The sequence below is a fragment of the Hippopotamus amphibius genome, chromosome 11, assembly GCF_030028045.1.
Source record: "Hippopotamus amphibius kiboko isolate mHipAmp2 chromosome 11, mHipAmp2.hap2, whole genome shotgun sequence".
NCBI lineage: Eukaryota > Metazoa > Chordata > Mammalia > Artiodactyla > Hippopotamidae > Hippopotamus > Hippopotamus amphibius.
In genome coordinates, this window is record NC_080196.1 from 99,720,637 (window position 1) to 99,739,311 (window position 18,675).

Genomic DNA, 18,675 nt, shown 5'->3' on the forward strand with positions numbered 1-18,675 from the left:
TCAGTTGAGCTTGCAATGGTCTCTGCTCCAGGAGGGGGACCCAGGAGGGTGGAGAGAGGCAAGAGGAACAGTAGGAGGCTTGGGACAATGCTAATTCCCAAGGGTGCTTATTCTAGCCTCTGCCTCTGAGCTTCTAAACTTTTAAATATTAAGGTTTATTGCTTTTTGTTTGTTTGTTTGTTTTTGACCGCACAGTGTGGCTTGCAGGATCTTAGTTCTCTGACTAGGGATTGAACCCAAGCCCCCTGCAGTGGAAGCGCGGAGTCCTAACCATTGGACTACCAAGGAATTCCCTAGAGGTTTATTGTTAAAGAGAAATACTTTTATAGTGGGAGAAAAAGAGGCAGAATTTAAATGTCCAGTGTTTGTGATCTCTTCTGATTATGGTCAACCTTTCTTATCAATCAATGACTGTGATGAACTAGGTGTAGAGTAAAGAGGTTTGGATTACCACGGCTACTAGTTTACTTAGCACCGTGAATTTAGGCAAACAACTTAACCTCCTTCAGCTTTGGTGTTCTCATCTGCTCTGTGCTTAGCACCGTGGGTCCAGGCACTGGGGATAGTTGGAGAACAAGCCTGTAAGGTCTGAGCTCACATGGAGTTTGACTTCCAAAGGGGAAGTCAGTCAGCTAAACACAGTTGATTTCATGGTTGATAGTCCCTTGGAGGGTAGGGATGGGTAATTTTAGACAGGACAGTCCGGGGGTGCTTTCTGAGAATACAGCATTTGTTCTGAGACTTGAATAGCCAGAAGGATCTGGACAAGGAACGATCAGGAGGAAGTATTCTAGGTAGAGTCCAGGGCAAGGGCAAAGGCTCAGAAGCAGGAAGCAAACTGGGAGAGTTTGAGGAAGAAGGCCATGGGAGTCCCAGTCAGAAGAACCGGAGCCCCACTAATGAGAATCCACGCCTGACAGTTCTGTATCAGTGATACTCAATCCACATTGTGGGTGCTGTTGGATTAAATTAGGCACAAATGAGGGTAATTAAGAACTCAGCCTCCCTCGTTTTCCAAGTCTACGCAGCGTGAAGTTTCATCCCCTACCAGAGGAAGCAACTATTGATTACCCACACAGCTGGATAACAATTCTGCTTGCACTAGTGATGCTCAAAGCTTCTGGGTACTCGCAGCTTCTGGGTGCTCAACACATCTTCTAATTCACTGTTGCCCTCCTCTTACTGATTGTGTCTTTGTTTTGCCTCTTCTGCCTCTTTTGCATCATGAGTACCATGCGTTTCAGCTCTGCCTCTGTCCCATTTACAGGGTATAAGCTCTGGGTCAGTTGTGTGTATTATTATTGTTTTTATCCTTTTTTCCAAAGCCTATTTATCCTGGAGGTCCAAGTTTCTTGTCTCCTGTTGATACACAAGAGGTCTTTTTCTTTTTCTTTTCCTAAGTAAATTGTTTAAATTGTGAACTATGACACTAAACCAGAAAAGTATACAAAATACAAATTATTTTCATTTAGCTGTCTTGTAAGAATATTTTCATGTCACATAATTGCATAATAAATTATAATCCATTTTCAATTATTTGCTGCTAATTCATACATATTTTATTTTTTTCACTAGAGTGTAAGCTACTTGAGGTCAAATATCTTTTCTCAAGTGTCTTTTCATCCTCTCCGTTAGTGTACCAACATTATCTTAGAAGTTTGTTAAAATGTGTATTTCCAGGCTAGGGCCTCACAGATTGTGATTCAGTAGCCTGAGGTCAGGCAGGTCTGCATTTTAAATAAGCTCATCAACTGAGCTTGTATTTGCACAAGAGTACACTTGGACAATCATTGCTTTCTAACTCTTACACAAGACTGAATTACCTTCTAGTAGTTACTCGGTGACAACATAAAAATCATTTTTTTGATCATCAGATATTCTGTGTTTTAATAAACACAGCATTTACTAATAGCTTCTTCAATGAAATGCTCTAAACTAGTTGGATTTACTTGCTCGTTGAAAATCAATAATTCAGCTAATAAATAACAGGTAGTCCTGACCTATTTCCATCGTTCTGCTGATACTTGTTGAACCGTTCCACTGCCTATTTCTTGCAGATTAGAAAAGTACAAACATGATTGATGATCATTATCTGTGATAATCCAAAAAAACAAAAACAAAACCAAAACAAAAAACACCAAAAAAAAAAAAAAAACCTCAAAAGCCCCAGGAAAGAATTAGTAAACAAAGGAGAATAAAATAAAGAATAGAAAACTTAGGAAATGAAAAAAGTTTTTTCCTCTGTTTTCCACATTTTATAATGTGCTTATAAGTTGCACTAACAGAAATTATATTTACTTTTAAGTGCCATCAAAGCATTTCTTGAAATCTTGTTTGGCTTTGTGAGTGGGAACCCTAGAGATGGGGGGGTGGATGGGGGAATGGGGTCACACCACAATCTTCAACTAAGAATGTGTGGTGGGGTACTCTTACTTTCTGTGGCTGACGGATGTTCTAAACCTGTTCCCTCAGAAATCATTTTATTTCTTATCTATATTGCTTTTGACCTTTATTTAAGGCTGCTTCAAATCCATTGTCAAGTTTACTAAGGTCCTTTTGGTTTGTAAATGTGCAAATTGCAAATGAGATGAAAAAATGTATATATAGAACTTTTTGGTTTTTTTAAGGCAGTTGATAAAGGGCGTTGTCAGGGGTTGAACTGTGTTCTCTCAAAAAGATATGCTGAAGTCCTAATCCTCCATTTCCCCTTCTCCCTCCAACCTGGGAGTGTGACTTCATTTGGAAATAGTGTCTTTGCAAATGTAAAATTAGGTTATACTAGATTGGGGTGAGCCCTAATCCAATAATTGATGTTTAAATTTGGACACAGACACACAGGGCAGAAAGCCATGTAAAGACAGAGGCAGAGATGGGGGTGATATATCTACAGGGCAAAGATTGCCAAGGGCTGCTGGCAACCACCAGTAGTTAGAAGAGGCTACGAGGGCTCCCCTAGAGCCTTCGGAGAGAGCACAGCGCTGTGGACACCAAATTTGATTTCAAACTTCTAGCCTCCAGAATTGTGTGGGAATACATTTCTATTGTTTTAAACCACTCAGTTCTCTTATGGCAGCCCTAGGAAACTAACATAGGTGAAAATGTCAATTACATTTATGCTGACAAATATTGTCTTGCTCTAATAGAACTTGGTCCTATCCTAGTCAAGAAGTACGGGATGGGACTTCCCTGGTGGCCCAGTGGTTAAGAATCCACCTGCCAGTGCAGGGGACATGGGTTTGAGCCCTGGGCCGGAAGATCCCACATGCTGTGGAGCAACTAAGCCCATGCGCCACAACTACTGAGCCTGCACTCTACAGTCTGTGAGCCACAACTACTGAACCTGAGTGCTGCAACTACCGAAGCCTGCACACCTAGTGTTTAAGAATCCGCCTGCCAATGCAGGGGACATGGGTTCAATCCCTGGTCCAGGAAGATACCACATGTTGCAGAGCAACTAAGCCCGTGCACCACAACTACTGAGCCTACGTGCTGCAACTACTGAAGCACGCACGCCTAGAACCCATGCTCCACAACAAGGGAAGCCACCGCAATGAGAAGCTGGAGCACCACAGTGAAGAGTAGCCTCCTCTTGCCACAACTAGAGAAAGCCCATGCACAGCAACAAAGACCCAATGCAGCCAATAAAAATAAATAATAAATTAATTAATTAATGAAAAGAAAAGAAGTATGGGAATTTTAGTAAAGACAGGGTTGAATCAGGGACTGTCTTTGCTGACATTACCATCTTGTATGAGAATTGCCGTAATGTAAATCTTGAAAAGTCAGATTGTCTCTGGTCTTAGCTTGATTAATCTAGTCAGGCTGCAGCCAGAGTGAACTTTCTAGAATTTGATCATACCACCACGTGCTTAAAACCTTCCGTGGTGTCTCCATTGTCCCTGCGATAATTCACAATCATACTTTTTCCTTTTTGCCTCACTGCTTGGCCAACTCCTATTTATGCCTTGGGTCTCTATGGAGGTGCATTTCCGGCTTAATTGCTCTCCCAGGTGGTCCCACAGTTGGCCTTAATTTCCCTGGCACACCGCTGTTGTACACCTTTTTTTTTTTTCCAGCTGTGTTGGGTCTTCGTTGCCTCGCGCAGGCTTTCTCTAGTTGTGGTGCGTGGGGGCTCCTTTTCGTTTTAGTGCGCAGGCTTCTCATGGTGGTGCTTCTCTTGTTGCGGAGCATGGGTTCTAGGCACTAGGGCTTCAGTAGTTGCAGCATGCGGGCTCAGTAGTTGTGGCACATGGGCTTAGCTGCTCTGCAGCATGTGGGATCTTCCCAGACCAGATATCAAACCCGTGTCCCCTGTGTTGGCAGATGATTCTTAACCACTCTGCCACCAGGGAAGTCCCTGATGCACATCTTTTTGCACCTGCCTGTGTACTTACCTGTATCATCCTCTAGACATTCTCCTCAAAGTGATATCCATAGACCAGAAGCATCAGCATCACGAGAGTTTAAGATGCAGAATCTCAAGCCCAGCCAGATCTCCACAATCAGATGTGCACTTGAACAAGATACTCAAGTGATTCTTACATACATCGAATTTACAGGGTACTGGTCTCTTTGAGGTCGATTCCACCGGGGTAGGAAGCATCTTCTCCCCAGAACCCAGCATGGTGTCTGTCTTAAAATAGAGGCTGAAATGATCAATGTGTCAGGCTGATTTCGTGTTAACAAACATGCTGTAAAGGAAAAAAACCAGTGCTCTTTTATCAGAATAAACAGCCTACACATTTAGCCTATACATATAGCCTATAGCCTATACATTTTGTCACAGGCTTCCTTTAAATTCCCCCTCATTCATCTCTCATATCCTAATTTCCTGTCAAATCTTATTTTCTGCATGAAATAGATGAATGACTATTCTATTAGTGATCATTTTGTTTTGATATGTTTTTAGTAATTTTTTAACATTCTAAGTGACCACACAGGCATGGCCAGATTTGCACTGTCATTTTTGAACTTGTCTGTGAAAACTAAAACCTGGTAACAGTTTTAAAAATTGTCTTCACTAGTCCTTTTTTAAAAAACAGATAATAGAGGATTCTAATGCTTCAGGGCTAAATCATTATTTTGTCATTCTCTGGGTCCAAATAGTTAAAAAAAAGCCTTTTCACACACAGCTTCTAATTCTCTTAATAGAATGTTAAATCTGAAAAAGAGTTTATGGACCATCTCAAATTCAAAATCTTAACAAGTCCTCCATAAACGGCTGATTTGATCCATCTCTGAAGCCCACATCCCCCTCTTCTTTCCTCCCTTTTCCTTCCAGCGAGTTAAATTTGCAATTCCCTAAAAGTCACAACTTGCCTAAGGTTTGTATCAAGTATGGGTCACGTGGCCAATGACCTTTTGTAATGATAATGTTAGAAGTCAAGATTGACACACCCTTTGTAGGTAAACAAGGTATGATTTGTTTTTCTTTTGTTGAATGTATATATTGCATTTCAGGGTGCATGGTTTGATGAGAAGTTTCATAATTTATTCAATCAGGAAGATTAATGGTATTCCTTAAGTATTAAGTCAGTCAAAATGAGCCTTCTTGACAGCGGTTTTGGAACACCGGGTTCAAGATAACAGCTTTCGAGGCAACATCTCTGCCGGGCTTCCTGTGTTATGTGGTGATAACTCCTGAAATTTGTCCACTTTTATCTCTATGTGTTTACCACACTCAAAACTAAGTTGTTTAAATTCAAGAGTTGGTCTGTTCCACGCTTATAGCATTGTCGATATTTCTGCAGGACCAAGCTACAAATAAATACCTGCAGCTTTGTGTTGACTGAGTGATTTAAGGTAAATAAACAAGTTCAAATGCCTAGTGGGGCCAGATAATGTAAATGAGAAAAACAAACAGCAGGGAGTGTGGCCAACCAAAGACCTCCGCCCCACTTGTCCCGAAGTGCAGTCGCTACATCCACACTTCGAGCCGGCTCCGCACTTTTGGAAAACGAATCTTGGGTTGTCGAGACCTAATGATTTTCCAAAGGACGCCAGAAATCCGCGCTTTTAATGCAATCTCTCAGTTTTTAAATGTTGATAACCAATTCTAATTTTCACAAGACCAGTACTGTGAACCAAACCAAAAACTCTAGGAAGCCACGCAGCTCTAAGTAACCAATGTGCAACCTCTACATTATAAAGCGCAGATAATAAAAGAACACTCATTTTCTGAGAAATGTGATTCCTTGGAAGGCCACAAAGAGTAAGAGGTCTTGCTCAATATGGGCCTGCCTGGGTTCGGATCCTGCCACTGCTCTCTGCATATGTGAGCTTGCACAACTCAATCTCTAAAAACCTCAGCTTTCGCACTTGTAAAGCGGCCACGACGGTAAGAATGTCTGCTTGGTCGGGTTGTTCTGAGGACAGAATGAGAATGTGTCTGAGGAAGCCCTCAGCACAAAGCCCTCAGTATCTGTTGCCTAGCCCAAATGACTCCTTCTCTTGATAATAGTGGAAATATTCAAGGACCGGCCAGCCAAACATCCGGCAAATAACTTCATATTCCAAATGCCTCATTCCTCCCTCCGCAAGAGCATCTGAAAGTTGTCTACACGATGACCTACTATTTTGTGTGTGTGTTACTAAACATCCGAAACGAGCAGAGACCTACCCGGGGGAATATGCTCTACTCTTAAAATCACAGCCCTCACTCGGGAGGAGAACGAGCCGTTTCCCCCATGCACTTTCCTTCTCCCCCGTCCACTTCCCTTTTCCAAATCCAAAGAGGGTTTGCCCGCTTGCTCCCGGGTTTCAATTCTCAGTTAAATTCCTAAGTTTCAGTTTCAATATGGTACTTTTCTCACTTGCCTTCTGGCATCATCTGTATTGTTATTAAGTATTCTCTTCACTTCGTTTCCCCGTTACGTCCCGCACTCTCCGTGTCTGAAACCTGTCCTTTTCCGAACTCTTTCCCGGGTTTGTTTACAGAAGTCTCTGATTGCCCGTTTACGATAGGGACGAAGCTCCAGGCCTCTCGGTCCCCAACTTTCCCGCTAGGAGAACCCTTCCCCGCCCGCGACTCCTGGACCCCGCCACGCCTGCAGCTGACACGTTGGTCAAGGAAGTGATTTAGGGGCTGGGCCGGGCCCCCCCCGCCGAGCTCCGCGCGCCCCCCGCCGCGGATCGGCGCCGCCGCGGGTCGCCAGCGGGTCCCTGCAGGTCGCGCGGCGCGGGATTCCCCGCGGGCCCCGCCCGGACGCGAGCCCCGCCCCCTCACCCCCCGCCGGCGGCGCGGTGGCCCGCGGGGGCGGGGACAGGGGCGGGCCTGGCGTCAGGTTTCGCTACGTCACCGGGAAGTCCCCATAGGATCCAAGCGCGGGCAACCTCGGGCGCGCATTCGGCCGGCTTTGCCCGAGGCGCCCGTTGTGGCGACTCCCGCTCCGTCTCGACCGCCCGTCAGTCCCGTGCGCATCCCGTGTCCTGCAGACCCGACGTGCTCGGATTCTGCAGCACAGTTCTCGATTTTGCGGCTTGCAGAGATGCCTGGAAGGAGGGCTCGTAAGAGCTCTCAGCAGAGCCCTACGCGGGCCCCGGCAGGTAGGGAGCATCTGGGGCCCGCGGAGATCCTGGCCGGGGCGGGGGCCGGGGTCGAGGTCTTGGTCCTGGGCAGGGTCAGCCTGTCCGCTCAGAGTCTCAAAGTCGGACCCAGTTTGCGCCCTTCCACGTGCTTTAGGGGAGCCTCCAGGAAGTTCTTCGGGGTTTTAACCCCGCATCGTGGAGACGGCGAAGGAGGGAGCCCGATTTGGGATTGGGATGCAGCTGCATTTGAGCGGATGCCAAAAGCCGCTTCTCCTTCCATCCCCACTTGCCCTGCCCCGGGGCCACGGGGAAAAGTGCAAGTATGGGCTACAGCCACGCGGAGAAAGTCATCGTCACGGCAGGTGGGGCCGAGAGAGGCTCCAGGAGCCCCCTGGCCTCCCAGCGTTTGCTGAGACAGGCCCTCTTCCTCCGGAGTCCAGGATCTTTTGAGGGCTCTGCTCTGTGTGACCATGTGTGTGACCACTCTTTCCATCCCCAACACCAACAAAAGCTGTAATAACGCTTGATGCTATCTCAGCTTTTCCACAAAGGACTGATGGAGGGTTATGGAGGCCCCGCAAGGACCACCGAGGTCAGGAGCCTAGACAGTCTTGCTTCTTTGTTAGAAGTATAACATTTTAACAGTCCTTATTAGTTACAGAAATGAGATAGGAGAAGTACAGGAATTGATCCGCAGTGTTTTTTAATCCATCCATTCATGTAGCCCCATCAAATCACTTCAGGGAAGGCAAGTAAGACTGTGGGCTGGAAATCCGTGTAAGTCATACTGCTGTTACATCAGACGGTAATAGGCCCCTTTTAAACTTAGCGGAATTTTATAGAGCTCCTGGGGCTTGCAGAGGAAGCGGTGCATTGCCAATGTGGCCGTGGCTAAGTTGACACCAGGCTGCTCTCTCTGGCTCTTGCTGGGGAGGGAAAAAGCTTTGTCAACCTTTTGTGATGTCCAAGAGTTCTGGCCGTGTTGCCAAAAACTGCATAACCTTCACGATCCAACTTAGTCCCCATTAATAAAGGACAGCAGAAACGTCCCTCTTAAACTTGATTAGATAGTAAGACATAAAAAAACTGAGATATAAGTGACATATAACATTGTATTAGTTTTAGGTGTTAAAAGGGTTATAATAATTCAAATAAATTATAATCAATTGTTATAATGATTAGATATATATTATTGTGACATGATTACCATAATGTTAACACCCATCACCACACAGTTACATTTTTTAATTAATACGTTTATAGATGTAACAAGAAAGATTAAGGAAGCAAGTAGGTGCTGTTTTCTGCTTTTTTTCTTTTCTTTTTTTGTGAAAGGGATAATTTTTCCTCTTACAATTCAGGGCTTCTAAAATGGTAGGCTGAATGATAATTGTTTCTTTTAGGATTGTATGTTAATATGCCCCACTCACTGAAGAGAACCCGTCTTAGTAAATACTTCTCCAAATGCCTGACCCTGTAGCCTATAAAGAAAAGCATCTTATGGGATTTATTAGGTCTCGGTAGGCATTATGAATTTTTTTTTTTTTAGGAATTATGAAAATTTAACCCAGCTGATGTAAAAAGAGAAATTGGTTAAAATGCAGGTTTAAAAATCCACTTTAGTATATAGTTACAGTTTTCATTTATTTTGAGTCTAAATAGGGTATTTGCAGGGTCTGTTTACAAAATAAATCAGATTTTAATTTATAGTCATAATGATTTTTAGTGATTGTAATCATGATGTTGAAGTGTACCCAAAAGAAGCTGGATTGCCCTTTGAAATATCTAAGAAAATTGTAATTATGGATCAGTATAAGTGTGGTGTTAACTTCATTTACTTTAAAAGTTTACTTAGAAATTAGGTCGTAAACATTACTTTCCTCTAATATTCAGTTTATTACAATATCTTAATCTTAAAAAATAGTAAACATGAATTAAACATTGTTTTGTGCTTCACTCATTTCCATAGAGGCAATGGATTGGTACAGATTTGGAAGAATTTGATTTAGAGTAAGATGTAAATTTTAAATTGTTTTAGAAAATGTGAACTTAATTTTGGGATAAGATTTTATGAGTCTTTCATGAGAAAATTTCAAAGAGTTGTTTAAATGAGGATAATACATTTAGATTCACCTGCTATAAGGGTATATTCTGAACTATGAATTATTGCCATTTGCAAAATAAATTGTACTCGAAAATAACATAAAAGAGTTTAGAATCTTTTATTTCCCTAACCAATCTTAAATGAGAAAGAAAAGGATGACATAAAAAGACAGAAAGAAAGAAAGAGTGAAAGGGATGACATCACCTGCGGCTGGCAAAGGCTTACTCACTCTTTGTGGTGTATGACATAAATGTCTATATTTGAAAGTAAGATAACACTTGCCTTATCCAGGATGCTTTAAAAAAAAAAAAAGATCACAAAGTAACTATCTTTATTCTTGCCTTAATTTTTGTTACTTTATGAGTCACCACGTGTTTGTGTATGTGTGTGTGTGTGTATGTAAGTAGCCTTTCTCACATTCAGAAAACAAGTGTACGCAAAGTTAAAGTTAAAATAATGGTTCATGGGATAAACACTCAGCTTGCCCCTGGAGTGGGCATATGAACTCTTGCTGGTTGCAGGTTGCAGTGTTGTCAGTGTAACTTTGATGTTTTGCTTTTCTCTTCAGATCCCGAAGTCGAGTGTGCCATTCAGTTCAGGAGGATTGGAGACAAACTGAATTTTCGGCAGAAACTTCTGAATCTGATATCCAAACTCTTCCGCTCAGGAACCTGACTTCAGAAGCTTCCGAATGAGGAGAGGAGACTCCTTTCAAACAGAAGAGTCCCTGGTAGATGCAAATTTCATCAGTTAGAAGAGAGATTGCCTTGTAATGGAGAAGAATGTGGAGGAGCTCTCACTTGCTTTCAGATGCCCTTGGAAATGAAGATGGAGACGTCAAAAATGAATTGCTGTTGGAGGTTTTCCAGAAGTTGTCATTTGGGATGTGAAAACATTAAAAAACCACTTCGTTTATTTTAGAACAAGAATGGAAGAGCTTTGAAAATAGGGAATTAACATTTTTGTTTTGCTTAGAGGCTTGTTCTAGTATTTTTGCTGAAGGTTGCTACCCGGTGTAAGAGGAGATGACAAATGACTAGACTATGGGAAGGGGCCAAGAAACACAACATGTTCAATGTTTGTTTCTGCTTCGGGATGACAACTCCAGAACAATGTATACTCTTTGGTTTATATATATTATCTTGTTAAAAGTGAAAATCTTTCCTGAGAACACTGAATGTCATAGTGAATGTTGATTTCATAGGTCACTACAAAATATGAACTAATCTGACAGTTTCTTTTGACTCAAAATGTATTGTTTCTGTTCAGATGACCTTTCATTAAATGCGTTCCTGTGGGCCTTAACTGGGAAGTTATATGCTTTGAAAAATATTGAAGTATTACTTGGTGCCAGTGAAATTCTTGCAGGTTGAATATTAACAGATAAAGAAATGGGGATTTTTGCATAACCAGGAATAATGAAAAAAAGTGACAGATTTTTTTTTTTACTGCTATAATTAAAACTTAGTAAAACAAATATTCTAATGTAACTGTTGGCAAGAAAATGAATGTTTCTAAAGAAGTTTCTAAACTCTGTAAAATGTCCTTTCATACTAGTCAGTGTGCATTGTATAAGAGTGATCTTTTAAGAGAAATTGAGCATGTTTTCATAATTGGGATATATATATTTTAAAGGAACAGAATGCTTATCTAGAATGAAAATTGCATTTACATACACATACATATCTTCATCTGAAGAGATATATATATGGCATTAAAGTAATATGTAGTTTTTGAAAAAGTTTCATGAATTCTATTGTTTTTTTATTATTAAAAGGCCAGGCTACCAACAAAGTCCCCAAATATATAAAAAAGAAACAATACCGTCATGATTAAATTTCAGCAGGAATAATCTTATTTATTTTACCTATTTATAATTAAAATATTTTTTGTTTGGTTTGAAACTGTACATTAAAATTGCATTCTGAGCTTTTGTTTCAAATTTCATAACTACTTGAACTCTTTCAGTAAGAATGTTTTAATATAGGCTGTAGTCACTTTAGATGAAAAATTACCTCAGCATTGGTTTTGCTTCAGTATTATTACTTAAAGCTATTAGTTTATTTAGTTGCAAAGATTTTTTTTTTTGCGGGGGTGGGGGTGGGGGCAGTGTGTCTTCCTAGAGGCAGGTGTTTTGCCATGTGGATATTTATGGTCTGAAACTGTATTTATACATATATATAGATATAAAATTTGATACTGTAGCTATAAACTATTAAAAATGACCACCAATCTTTTCTGTGTGTTTATTTTTTCATCACATAAGCTACTGAGTATTCATTATGAAACCAAAATATTTTAACTGGTTTCCATCAGCAGTTTCTTTTTGACCAATCCATCTCCTCTGTTCCAGTCCTGTGGTGGGAGTGGGGAGGACAGGGGAATTTGACGTGATTTCTGCTGTCAAGGGACTTACACTTTAATTGGGAAAGGAAGTAGTGAAAAATAGGAAATTAATGCCAGGCATAGGTCTTGAGTGATGCTGCATGCCTTAGATTGATGCCTGGAGAGTGATTTACTTAAAGTAGCCTACAGAGGTTTGTGATCTAATTAGAGGTATGGTGAGGCTGCGTCCTTGGCTGATGCTGGGTCTGTCTGCTGGACAAGGGGAGCTTCTGTGCAGTATAGGTCACCTCACGCTTTTCCCTTCCTCTGCCGCAGCCCCGAGCAGCAAGTATTGCTTCATCTGAAGCTAGTCATGTGCAGAAGTAGGTGTGACGCAAGTGGCTTTCCTGTTTGAGTGTGAGAACTCAAAAGATACCCCTAATTTGTAACCTTGATCTAAGAGCCACAACTCCAACGCATCCCTGCCCTCTGAGTCTGCTGAAGTCCTGGGATATAAATTGCCTCCCTTAGATGGAGAAGAGCCACGGGAGGAAGGCGTCGACAGCTACAGAACTGGAGGAGAAGGGGAGCTTGGCTTCATAAAGAGTGGGGTCAATGTGTGATTTGATGTGAAGGTCACTGGAAGAGGAACTTTTGTCCGTGGCCGTGTCCCTAAGCCTCTTTGCATAACCAGACTTGTACCACTGGTGTTAATTAGTTTTGCTAAAAGTACCCTTGATGCTCTTTTATATAAGGAGTCACACAGGAAGGCTCAGCCATGGTTCACAATCTTCAGGTATGAGAATTATTTTCTGAGAACTCTATTTTAATGTCAAAAAACTCCCAAGAAGTCCACATAATTATATCTATTGACTGACGAATAGCTACTATGAATTAAAATAGTTTGATTTGCACTTCTATTTAAAAGAAAACCTCAATAGTCTATGTTTGAATAACATCTATATCCATCATCTATCATGTATCTGTGAATGAAGCAAGTTGTTCTTCAGTAAAGATGCTGGACCCTGTAATTTGGGGTTTTTAATCCCTTGCAATAACTCTGCCCATATATGTACAGAACACTGGGCAGGAACAGCATAAATGGTGAGAATCCTGTCAAACTCCTCAAACCTTTGTCAGAGGGAGAGATGCTCCAGGAGATAACTGACACCTTGAGAGGAGACTGGTGACCGGGAGTGATGAGGTGCAAAGGGTACCCCACTTTGGAACGCTGGAGCTGGACTCTCAGGGCAAAATCATTACTGAGCTGTGTGACCCTGAGTGAGGCAGCCCGTCCGAGCCAGAATTATTCCTCTGAAACCAAGAGACCCAGATCTTCAAAGTCCCTTGTGGTGTGAAACAGAAAATGGGGTGACAAAGGGGTCTGAGGAAGGTCTTCCATCACACTCCCAGTCCTACTAGCCCCCCTCATTTCAGACAGTATTAAGAGAGAACTGGGGCTTCCTTGGTGGTGCAATGGTTAAGAATCCACCTACCAATGCAGGGAACACGGGTTCAAGCCCTGGTCCGGAAGATCCCACATGCTGAGGAGAAACTAAGCCCATGCGCCTAGAGCCCTTGCTCTGTGACAAGAGAACCTGCCTCAATGAGAAGCCGGCGCACCAAAACAAAGAGTAGCCCCCGCTCACTGCAGCTAGAGAGAGCCCGTGCACAGCAACGAAGATCCAATGCAGCCAATAAAATAAAAAATAAAGAATAGATAAATAAATAAAATTAAATTAAGAGAAAACTTAAGGGTTTGCAAAAAGAAGTAAAAGAGTGGATTTAAAAAGCCAACCCCCCCCCCGCCAAAAAAAACCCAAAACAAAAAACCAACTATGATCCAGATTCTTCTCCCAAATATTGATTCTAAGTCCTGGAGGAAGTTGTGCAGGAACTTCTTGGGCTCGTAAGTATTTTCTGGAAAATGAGAATACCTGTGCATTCTGGCTTCCCTGATGGTGGTGTTGCTCTGTCAGGGCTGCTTCTTATATAAGGCTGAAAATAGCTGGGGTCACCTGACAGAACACACCTGGCTGTGTAATCACTTAAGTATTCTTATGTAACAGGTCATGGTTCAAGAGTGAAATCTTTTTCAATCAGTCCAGGAACTAACTGGAGCTTTTCTTTTAAGGACTTTCAGAAATTGCTTTAACAAATTCAGTCAAAACACCCACCTACTGTCTTCTTCCAAATCAGCTATTTTTTTTAAAAACTTTTATTGAGGTACAGTTAACATACAATAAACTGCATATATTTAGAGTGTACAATTTGATATTTTTTTTCTTATTAGTAATGTATATATGGCAATCCCAATCTCCCAACTCATTCCCCCGCAGCCAAATCGGCTATTTTTTAGAACACTAGAAAAGTCAAAAAATGGATGAGAGTTACAGGTTTGGGACTCCTTTACTTAGAAGTCGGGGTCCCAGACTGCTTCCTGCAGGCCTCTTTACTCTGTGATTGCAAACTGCACATGCACCGGAGCCTGGACTTGGGTTTGGGTTGAAAACAGAATAAACAGAATAACCCCTTGATATTTCTAGTGTTTTAGAAAAAGGCTTCTCTCCTTTTTGTCATGCTCTCTCCCTAATGGTCTCTGACAAAGCTTCTGAGGTTTGTTCATTTCCAGCTTCACATCTTCACCCAGCTATTTTCAAAACCACAAAGTTCTCTGCCCACAATTGAAATTGGCTTCTGACTTTGGAATCAGTCAATTGTTTTTACCACCTACTCTTGGGGGAACACTGGATAAATTACTCGATCTCTAATTTCTTAGAAAATGGTGTAAAATGCACCTATTTGAAACAATCTTGAGAATCAAATGAGGTGAGAAAGTGCCTGACTTCCGGCTCAGTCACACTCTGTGAATGTCCTTAACTTCACCTTCAAAATGGGGGGTTAGATATTGGCTTCTTTACCGTGCTATGGAAGATCTTGCCCAAGTAAGATTATTAGACTAAAATGAAACCTTTTTAAAGAAGACGGTAGGGCAGTGGTGGAGCTGGAGAGGAAGTGGCAGTTTTTCCCTAGATGAGGCCATCTGCTTTTAATCTGTAACCTCTCAGCGATGGCAGAACCTTTATTGTCCCCTCATATGTGTTAGCTTTCATGAGTACTACTGAATCCCCTGAAGCCCCTTGCACATATTCATATAAAAATTCAGGTCCTGATTTGCACAGTATCACCTCAAGAAACAGGAAGAAGAACTGGTCTAGTTAGTTTGGACTAGATGTGGATAAGGCTCTTTTCAGCAGGGGATTCTGAAGTGTGGGCTCTCCTCTGAGATGAAACTGAAAATTTGTTTATAAGGAGGACAGAGGTCATGTCCTGCCTTTGGGGCACCTGAATGGCATCCACCCACAAGGTTTCTATAGGGCTACTCTGAGTCTGTTCTCTGTGAACAAAACTTCCCCAAGATCAATCCCATTCACTGATCATCCACAATAGGCTCGGCATTTTAGAAAAGATAGTTTTATTATTTCACTTAGTGCCTACAATCCTTCTATTTGGAGGACATGATAATCTTTCTTATTTTACAGTGAAGGAAACAGCCTCAGTGAATCAGCAATTTCCCCAAAGTCAATTGGCAAATGAGCAGAAGACGCAGGATTTGAACTTGTGCCTTCCTGACCTCAAAGCCCTTCTCTCTCGCCATAAGGACCCGGCAGCTTCCCACATGGAGTTAGGGGAGGGTCCTCATTCCAGAGCAAAAAGCTAGTTGCTTTCCAGCCCGGTGCCTCCAGCCAGGTTTTCTACCCCTGAGTTTTCTGAGGGTTGAAGGTTGATTATTAAACCAGCTGATAAATGAAAAATCCTGATAAGTGCAGCACCAGTTGGAATTCCTGTAGCGTAGCATGGCTGGCTGCCGACGGTTCCCCAACCTCCACTGGTGGATATGCAAGCTGGCTCACATTATTCCAAGAAACCCCCGGGGCGAGCCAGCAGGGAAGGTGATGCCGCATCGCATCCCAGGAGGGATTTTGTGTTGGACAAGTGTGGAATTAATTCTGAAAGATACATTCCCCACTGGCTTGCTTTTTACCTAGCGAATGCCCAAACAGCACCTACTGAGACACCTGCAGGAGCTATTTGTAATGGGAAAGAAAAGGATTCAAAGAATCCGGTTAAAATAGCAATTTGTGTGTTTTGTCGGCTGCCCACTGTATCCGCCCTATTTCAGCAAAGCCAAGCAGGAATTAGGAAGGAAGAAGAAATTGGTGCCACCATTATTAAAAAAACAAACAATAGAGAACATCAAAATTAACCAGTCTGCGTTCTGGGTGATTCATTGGGGCTGGTGGAGGAGGGGCAGGGAGCGATTGTGGTTATGTGGATTATGAAATCCTCTGGTTTTAGGAAGGTAACTTTTTAGTAAGAGATTCCCAGATCCTCTGTCTTCAGGAAACATACACATTTATCAGTTTATCAGAGAGCAGAGGAGGAAAAACATCCCGTCTTGAAAAAAAAAGACGTGCAACACAATACAGCACCTGCAACTAAAGTGAGAAAAAGTCTCCTTTCCTCCTTTTGAAGTTTTTACTGGTATCACATCAAAAAGGACAGATTTCTGAGAATTACCAAATCAAGACTAAAACTTTTATTTAACTTTCAAAATGTGGTTATAGAAGAATATGAGGAAGTCAGGCTAATACTTCACAGATGACTCCTTCGGGCCCTGGGAAAGTACCAGCCAGGATGATAAACCTGGACTTTTCTTCCAGATTTTAATTAACATAAAGGAGGAAGAAGGGTGATAATGTGCTCTAGATGTGGCTTTCTTGTCAACCACACTTTTCCAAGAATAAGCTGGTGAAATGAAAAAGTGTATATTTCTACCTGTTTAGAAACATACTCTACTATAATTTTCAACCCAAATCATATTCCAGTTACATTCTCTTCATAATAAATATTCCTGAAGGGACACAGCTACTGGCCCCTTTTATCGCTGCAACATTTTATTCTTTCATCCCTAAAGATTATGGAAAGTTCTCTGATCCTGGTGTGCCTGGGGTTACCTGGTTTTAAAACTGAAAGTCTCATGTCCTGAAAATGGCCTCAGTTCTGGGCAAACTGGGGACAGTTGGCCACCCTTGTGTGGTTGTAATGTACTTGCAAGTGTATCTTTAGCTGATTTAAATCTGAGGATCTCATCTAAGTAAACTATATCCCACTTCCTTTTTCCACTTTTGGCTTGTTTGTGAGAAAGGCATAGTAATCACTCCCAGACCCACTCTCATCATAAAATTCATGAGTGGATTAAAAGAGATCGTGAATGCAGAGCTCTCAGCTCAGGAGCTGGCAGTTAGTAACTCCCAATAAATGGTTGCTGAAAAGAAAAATACTCTGGGGGATTACAAGGAGTAGGGAAATGGAATGTTATTATGGTTTTATTGGAATTATTAAGTACATACTGAGTGAGGAGATGGAGAAAGCATCCTCCCCGACTTAGGGACTTGACAGTTTAGTTGAGGACACGGAGGAGCAAAACCAGATGAAACATCTACAAAGGGTCCAGAATGAACAATTATAAGCTGTGAAGTTGTTCACTAGAGAAAAAAAAAAAAGTTGGGTAGAGTCACTTTTTTTTTTTTTTCAGAGCTTGTATTCAAGGTTCTATTCGAATTCCTGTCGCTGCAGTAAAATCAGAAAAAAAAGGTTATAAAGGAAGAAAATTGTCATTTATTTGCAGGTAATATGACTGTCACCATAGAAAGTACAAGACAATCTAAGTGTAAACTGTTAAAGTGAATGAGACTAAAGCAGCTGGCTGAATACAGCATCAAAGTGCCTAAATCTATTTTGTACACCAGAAATATATTTTTAACACAATTAAAAAATAGGGATAATTTATAAGGTAAAAAAAATAGTAAAGAAAAGAATCCAGAAAGAATGCACGATGCAAGATTGTGATGGATGGAGTTAAAAAACTTTTGAAAACCTTTCAAGAAAATCTAATTAAATGGTGAATTTAATTTTAATTCTTTTTCAATTTTTATAGATTCAATGCAATTTTAATCATAATGTACATGGAAGAGCAAAGCCCCCAAAGTAGGCAAATTAATATACCAGTGAATTGCTGTTTGGAATAAAAAGCAAGTACTTGAACTACCAAAAAACAAGACATCATAAATTGATAGTAATTACGTCGGCATATTATTGGTAGAGGTATAGACAAATTGATGGGATCAGGTATTTTTTATTTCAAATAAAGAAAGATGTTGTTTATCAGGTGAGTTATTTCACTATCAAAATCACCAGAGACTCAGAAATCTTAACAGGAGGTCTACCAAGTTACCACTGGGACACTTCTCCAAAAGCTACTCTTCCTTTGTTGGTTTCCTCAGACATACTCTATTTTTATAATTTTGTAATGTCTTTCTTAAAGGTCATTAGCAACCCAATTGCCACATACCAAGGCCTCTTTTTATGTTGCATCACGTCCAACCTCTGAGTCTCATCTTCTCCTTCAAATTCATGTAAAGTCCTCTAAACTCTTAGCAAGTTCCTCTTTCCTCTTGGTTTTTAAATGTCAGTTTCTCAAGGTTCTGCTTTCAACATGTTCTCTAAGAGTAATGACCTCATGTGCCCCCTTTAAGCTAATTGATTTCCAATTTTCATCTCCATCTGGCTTCTCTCCATGACCACTGTCCTGACTTTGTCCTCAGGCTAGATTTCTTGACTTTCTAGGATTTGTTTATAGTTTTCATTAATTTTGG

At 41.4% G+C, this 18,675-nt stretch overlaps 1 protein-coding gene across 1 annotated transcript; it reads left to right on the forward strand.

Annotated features, from left to right (window-relative positions):
* The first annotated feature begins 7,323 nt into the window (after window positions 1–7,323).
* On the forward strand, window positions 7,324–11,851 carry PMAIP1 (phorbol-12-myristate-13-acetate-induced protein 1). The gene is made up of 2 exons (XM_057698060.1): window positions 7,324–7,545; window positions 10,200–11,851. The coding sequence occupies exons 1-2, from the start codon at window positions 7,488–7,490 to the stop codon at window positions 10,304–10,306; spliced, it is 165 nt and encodes a 54-aa protein (XP_057554043.1). The 5' UTR covers window positions 7,324–7,487; the 3' UTR covers window positions 10,307–11,851.
* Window positions 11,852–18,675: the final 6,824 nt, after the last annotated feature.

Excerpts from the sequence above, each read along its gene's own strand:
- PMAIP1 (XM_057698060.1), top strand. The coding sequence starts at position 7,488 with ATGCCTGGAAGGAGGGCTCGTAAGAGCTCTCAGCAGAGCCCTACGCGG. Across the intron at positions 7,546-10,199 it reads CCCTACGCGGGCCCCGGCAG|ATCCCGAAGTCGAGTGTGCC; the intron begins GTAGGGAGCATC and ends TTTTCTCTTCAG.